Source organism: Asterias rubens, chromosome 17 (genome assembly GCF_902459465.1).
Source record: "Asterias rubens chromosome 17, eAstRub1.3, whole genome shotgun sequence".
In the NCBI taxonomy this organism is placed as follows: domain Eukaryota; kingdom Metazoa; phylum Echinodermata; class Asteroidea; order Forcipulatida; family Asteriidae; genus Asterias; species Asterias rubens.
This window is the reverse complement of record NC_047078.1, coordinates 13085647-13092948: the sequence shown is the minus strand read 5'-3', so window position 1 is coordinate 13092948 and position 7302 is coordinate 13085647. Positions and strand designations below refer to the sequence as shown.

Here is a 7302-nt window from a genome sequence, read left to right as displayed (position 1 = left end):
CTACCTACGACGGTTGCATGTGTAACATCGCACTGTGACTGTTGCATGAAAGGCAGACAAATAGGCAGCGCCTAACGACTTGTCATCAAGTCTACGTTGGGCCCGGCAGTTTACGTTTAATATCTGCCCTTTGTCGTACTGGGGAAAACAAAATTACATCAGCTGGGACGGGCGCCATGGCAACGCGTTAGACGCAGATTGTTCTCGCGCAGTCTAGTCATGCCATGGGGCCGGGTGGTGCACACTCAACGATCCGTAATTTTTCTGTGTGTAGGATCAGAATTTCCGTATGTAGACGTCTAGGTACCGACAGCTAGTGTAGCACCATTTAGTTTGTTTACAAATTGTTAAACCCGTTTTATTGCATCCTCCGATCTGACTGCTGTGCTCTTTAGTCTTTATTTTGTCTCACTAAAATCCTAGCTAAAACTTAAATAAAAACAACAGTGGCAATAGCCAATACTCTCAACTCCAGCTTGTTTCTGTAACTTACTGCTGGTGATTGGAAAAAATGGCGGAGGATGAAGTTGCGTTCCGTTCGATGGTGCGGGCATCGGGTCTTGGTGAGGTTTGGCAGCACACTTCAGATGATACCAAGTTTAAACAATACGGATGGAGAACCACAACTAAAGAAGACTGTTACTCCCCGCAAACCCTAGTGGGTAACTGGAACGAAGAGAGGTTCGATATTGAACGAGTTCGAGTACCAAAAAGGTTACCATCCCAGGTCAGTATTTGGTTTCTACGTACTACAAACAAACCAGCTAGAGTTTAGATAAAAAAGAGAAATAGATAGAGTAACAAACGGAGCTAGCTACCCTACCCTAGCAAGACATGCTAGACTGGAGTATGAGGTCCCCTACTTCTACCTAGAAACTAAGGCGCCCGCTCACGGGGAGTCTTATAGTTTCTAGAAGTAGTGGTCTCACAGAACCCATTCTTTGGAGTAAACTAAAACAAATTTCTATGAACTCGGATCGTGTTCTGTCATAAAATTACACAAAAAGCACACAATTTGAAGGGGTATTTTCTTGCTTATGAGTCAACTCGTTCCCAAGTCAACTCGGTCCCAGTCAACTTGGTCCCAAGTCATATCGGTCCCAAGTCAACTCGGTCCGTATGGTTGACGGGAAGTAATTGTATGTTTTCTTTGAATTGAAAAAAAATACTAATGTCTTTTGACTTTGTACATGAAACGGGATAAGTGTGCACTGATGTTCGGAATATAATATTCAGTGCCTTCAATAGCGACCCATTTGTTTCTATGTTCAACATTCACTTTTGAAAATTACCGATTGTGTGTTGGCCCAAAAAAGTGTCTTCAAATGTCTCTTTGCTTTTATTTCAACCAGCAGAGTGTTGTTTTCTGTATCATGGCTCTCAACAATTAATTAATTTTGTATGAAATCGTCCAAGTACGTCGAAAGACAACATTGCAAATATTTCCGTTCGTTTCTAAACTCAGGGTAAAAAACACTTTTTTTTCAGTTAAAAATACAAATGTTCAAATGTTTTCTTAAAGTGCATTTAAAAATTGTTGTCGTGAAGGGTCGTGAGTTGTCGGTATTTAGTGCGACCGTCAAACACGGCTAAAACACAAGCCGACAACAAGTCCAGAGTGCCTACAACAAGTTTCAAATTACACAAAAAAACTCAAAAATTCTTACTTTTTAGTTGTACTGTTGCATTTTAAACTACAACTTTGAAAAAACGGGAAAAAAAGAAACAAATGAAACAAACCCCCAAAACAAACAAACAATACTTCAATCATTTTAATTTTGCTTACTCCTTCTTGTTATATTTTAATGGGTTGCAATACATGCCATTGGCCACCATCTTGTGTAGAACAATGGAAAAGTGCACACGTGTACTTGCTACTCTCATCCAATGAGAGCTCTTCACACAGGCACAGTTCATCAAAGAAGGTAGCAAATAATCTATTAAAATCCATCTACATACATAATATCTGTTACAAGTAACTTGCATGCTTACAATGGGTACCTGTTTTATCCTCCAATATTTTGGTTGCAGTTTGAACACTACTTTGAAACAACACATATGGACTCTTATAAAACAGAGAGGAAAGAAGTTCCCAAGACCCTAGTCCATTTAGCAGGTAAGTTATTCATATTCTGTTTTCCTTCAATCACCTTACATTCAATTCATGTTTGTAGAGAAATTAAGTTTCTTTATAAAGGTGTCTGAACATGGAGCTACCGGAACATGAGTGTGTGTGTTTATGTCGGAAAATGAACTCTTGATTTGTTCTAAGTTGGTTTGTCACGCAATATTCAATGCAAATAATGAGTTCTTTTGATTTGAACCCTGTTTTCAATAAACGTAATTATTTAAAAAAAATATGCGATAACAAACAATATTGTTATAGTTAGATGAAATGTTGTCTGACTTTTGCATTTTGAAATTTTTGTGACTCTCAAGTTTGCAGTTGTAACTTGTCACAACTTGTCACAAGTATAACTACTGACAAATATACTAGCATACATCAATAATCATTTTTTTTAAGAACTTAGTTTGAATATCTTTAATAACAGATTTATGGAATGTTATCACATTCAGTTTTGGTTACACTGTTCTATCACCAGCCCGAGAAGCAAGAGCATTTCCAGCTTCCCAACCTGAGCTGGACCCAACAAAGACCAAGCAAGAATATAATTCATTCCAGACTACATCACGAGCAGCATTTGTAGACCCTCGATTAAGAACAACGCCTTTGGCTACAACAGAATAATTGAACATTTTACCCCCTCCCCCTTCATGGTAAATCATGAACTTTTCTTTGTGCAGATCTACATTTTCATTGTCCCCATTGGTTTTTACACAAAAAAATTAAACAGAAGGCATAGTAAAGTCTATCAAATTATCTATACCCAAACAATGCACGAGAACAGCTTATAAACAGCTTATTGAAATAAAATAAAAATGTATGCATGTCTTTGCTGACATCTTTGAAAAGAACTTTCTGTTCAGTATTAGGAGTACTAGCCAGCAATGATGTCTTGAGAGATAACCCAAGTTGAAGTCAACAAAATAAGAAACATTGTTTCAACAATTCCTAAAAGAAACAAATCCGAAATCTGTGATTCCAAACAATTCCTGCATGTCAGGAAGAGCACTGATTTGGTTGTTTACCCGCTGCACATGGTATCCTCTTCTTTAATCCTGATTTTGTTGAATAAATGTACAATACATATTGTTATTAGAATGATGAAGTAAACCTAAACGTCGCAGCTCCCATCCCAGCTCTAACCCTAAGTCCTGGTGTGTGTCAATGTTTATACAAAATCAACACTCCTAATAAATTACTTTCAAGTAAATGTAACTTTGAAATTTTACCACAAAAGTGAATTATTGGGAGCTCGCAAGGAAAAACTTGAGGATTGACTAAAGTCAGGACAAGAAGAGTGCAAGAAGTTGGACAGTGACCCAATATTGAAAGTTTCCTTAAAGGCAGTGGACACTATTGGTAATTGTCAAAGACTAGTCTTCACAGTGAATGTATCTCAACATTTATATGCATAAACTAAAATAACAAACCTGTGAAAATTTGAGCTCAATCGGCCGTCGAAGTTGCGAGATATTAATGAAAGAAAAACATCATTGTCGCACCATGGTCACACGAAGTTGTGTGCTTTTAGATGCTTGATTTCGAGACCTCAAATTTTAAATCTGAGGTCTCAAAATCAAATACACGGAAAATTACTTCTTTCACGAAAAGTACGTCACTTCAGAGGGAGCCATTTCTCACAGTGGAGTAGAATTTAATATGAAATATTTTTTGTTTACATTTATCATGGTCATGATTTTGGAAGTATTTGTTCATGTCTGCAACCTTTGACTTCAAGCAAACTTTTGATTATGTACCCTCAATTAAACTTGTAAAAGTTCACAAGTCATTCACTCTAGTTATTATACAGTTAATTTTTCATATAATAATGGACTACTGTTTGACATGAATTATTTGTATTCAATAATTAGATATTAATATTGTTTATCTTTCATAATTATATTTTGTAAGGATGTGTTAACAGTAACTAAGTCATAAGTTGTATTTTAAAATAAATCCAAACTACACAATGGAGATCAAAACACAATATTTGTCATCACTTTGTTGGCATTATATATATAATTATAACAATAAAATTGCAGTGAATCAAAAGAATTATAAAAACAAAGTCTTCAAAGATTGTTTGTAAAGTCTCAAAGTGTTTTAGGTGTAAATTCAACAAACTGGTGGGTGTCTCATCCTATTGCAAATGTTTTGGGGATGTTTTGGGGCTGATAGTTTGGCTGTGTTCATTAAAAAAACCTTTGAGGAATGTACCTGATAAACATGAAGAAAATAACAATATTTCATATGAGTCGCCATGTCACATGATAACTGGCAAGTTTTCATGACTGATTTCAACATATCATCTCACCCATGTTGTTTCATTACCCTTGAATACTTTATCACAGAGGCATCTGTTTTTTTCTTAGGCATAGAATAATTTAATTTTGCATTGACTGTTCATTTTGGAGTTGATCACCTTGTAGAAGTATTGCTTAGACATTATTTATTTAGTTCTTGACATTTGTATGGGGGGGGGGGTCCCCTTTGAGGGACCCCAAGATCAATCCACAAACCAAGTTTGTAGATGATCTGCAAAGTCCATCTCAAATTACCAATCCAGCAAAGATTGTTGTTTTAGCCACAATGAGCTTGACATTGTGACCAAAGGGGTTCAAATGACAGGCTTCTTGGGGGAATCCAAAAACCAAATCACACATCAAGTTTTAAGTTGACATCTGAGTCCTCATTGAGTTTTAATTTGCATGCAACCACACCCACCCAAGCCATACAACACCATAGCACACACACACCCTCAGAAGAAACAGTCAACCACACCCACCCAATCCATACAACACCATAGCACACACACACCCTCAGAAGGAAACAGTCAACCACACCCACCCAAGCCATACAACACCATAGCACACACACACCCTCAGAAGGAAACAGTCAACCACACCCACCCAAGCCATACAACACCATAGCACACACACACACACACCCTAGAAGGAAACAGTCAACCACACCCACCCAAGCCATACAACACCATAGCACACACCCGCCCTCAGAAGGAAACAGTCAACCACACCCACCCAAGCCATACAACACCATAGCACACACACACCCTCAGAAGGAAACAGTCAACCACACCCACCCAAGCCATACAACACCATAGCACACACACACCCTCAGAAGGAAACAGTCAACCACACCCACCCAAGCCATACAACACCATAGCACACACACACCCTCAGAAGGAAACAGTCAACCACACCCACCCAAGCCATACAACACCTTAGCACACACACACCCTCAGAAGGAAACAGTCGATGTCCCTTTTGCTGGCTTCGCCAACCACGGCGGGGCATAAAAATAAAACTAGACATTCAGTTTTTGTCAACAACAGATCCAGGTATTTGTGAGTGATGTCATTAAGATGTAATTGATACATTTTTCAAATAATAAACTTCAACTTCCGGTTTGCACCGGAAATCAAGGCCAAATGAAGTCGCACACTGTGTCGCATTTTTTTAAAGATTGTCAAAGACCAGTCTTCTCACTTGGTGTATCTCAACATATGCACAAAATAAAAAACGTATGAAAATTTGTAAAAACAATCGGTCGTTGAAGTTTCAAGATAATAATGAAAGAAAAAACACCCTTGTCACACGAAGTTGTGTGCTTTCAGATGCCTGATTTCGAGACCTCGAGGTTTTGAAATCAAATTTGTGGAAAATTACTTCTTTCTCAAAAACTACTCTAATTCATAGTTAACATCTCCCCATTACTCGTTAGCAAGTAAGGTTTTATGCTAATAATTATTTTAAGTAATTACCAATAGTGTCCACTGCCTTAAAAGCTCAAGAGCCCTTTCTGAAACATTTGAATGAAAAGAATCCAATGTCTGGTTCATGAGTTATGATTGTTTTGGGTAAAATAGAGTAAAATTCTGTGAACCGTTTTTTAAGCTTGTTTGTTTGTTTGTTTGTTTGTTTGAATGATCTCCCCATCAAGGGAACTCGGCAAACTCCCACAAAGGGATATAAACACCAAGCTGGCTACAGCCAATCTCTCTCATACAAACATTGGTTTAACGTCTATGATTATTAATTACACAAATCAAGAAATTGTGATTCATTAACTAGATGACAATATTTATTCTAGTCATTGTGAAATCAGCTGCAGCGGTTAGCTGGGGATTCGAACCCACAACCTTGTGATTGCAAGTCCTGCAGTCTAACCACTTGACCACGGTTAACATGTTGTTAAGTTGTTACACACTTTTCTAATTATAAATTCAAGGTTCATTTCAGTTCCAATCTATGTGACAGAGAAGAGTTCTTGGGAAGATTGTACGTACATTTAACAATCCACACATACATTATGTGCTCGGACGAGTGGGTCTTGAAAAGCGTTTGAAACCGCAAGAAATGTAAATGGTTAGATAGATAATTTAATAGTAAAATATAAAAATCCACACAAACGTGCCTCGAAATTGCACGGTTTTCCTTTTACTTTGTAAAAAAAACACAGTCGGCCATTTTGTGGAGTCAATATTTTGACTCCATAAAATGGCCAACCCTGTTAGAATTATGACGTAAAAGGGAAACCATGCTATTTCGAACGACCGATCCAAGGCAACGTTTTCCTACATTTTTCAAAAATCTTAGTCAAAAATACTTATGAAAAGAATAAATAGTTTCACTATTTTGACTTTGACCAACAAAGCGTTGCTCGAGTAGTACAAGTACAGAGTTTGAATACTACAGCACTTCCTATCGCTTTGCCTGTTGTTTAAACATGAGAAAGAACACTTTGAAAAAGTCAACAATTCGTTGCAGGTTTCACAAAGTGAATGTTACTCAAAAGTCATAAGTTGAAAACTTGTTCAGTCACTATTTGGACTGCAAATATACATTATCTTTCATTATACCAAATCTTAATCCTAAAATGTGTTCAGGTTTGTAACTTCAATTGTGATTATCTTTAGAGCAAGTTTGACCTCTGTGAGGTTGGTTCATGAAATCTGTGACAAATTGCCTTCCAGAAGAGAGTGAGCTATGGTGTAATTGCTGTGTTGACAACTGGGACGGCTTTATATGGCATGCATGTACAGCACAAATTAAAAATGACATAATCTTTGAAGAACATGATTATTTCATGCTTTTACTGTTTGTGATTTGCTGTTAAAACAATGTTACATGTGCATAAAAATCTCACATTTAATTTAA

General features: G+C 37.2%; 1 protein-coding gene across 1 annotated transcript; it reads left to right on the top strand.

Moving 5' to 3' along the window:
- The first annotated feature begins 337 nt into the window (after positions 1-337).
- On the top strand, positions 338-3527 carry LOC117301246 (UPF0686 protein C11orf1 homolog). The gene is made up of 3 exons (XM_033785115.1): positions 338-727; positions 2032-2116; positions 2604-3527. Exons 1-3 carry the CDS (start codon positions 512-514, stop codon positions 2747-2749), a joined length of 447 nt encoding a protein of 148 aa, XP_033641006.1. The 5' UTR covers positions 338-511; the 3' UTR covers positions 2750-3527.
- The last annotated feature ends 3775 nt before the right edge of the window (positions 3528-7302 follow it).

Coding starts and splice junctions, on each gene's coding strand:
- LOC117301246 (XM_033785115.1), top strand. CDS start 512: ATGGCGGAGGATGAAGTTGCGTTCCGTTCGATGGTGCGGGCATCGGGT. Junction 728..2,031: donor CAAAAAGGTTACCATCCCAG/GTCAGTATTTGG, acceptor TTTTGGTTGCAG/TTTGAACACTACTTTGAAAC. Junction 2,117..2,603: donor GACCCTAGTCCATTTAGCAG/GTAAGTTATTCA, acceptor TTCTATCACCAG/CCCGAGAAGCAAGAGCATTT.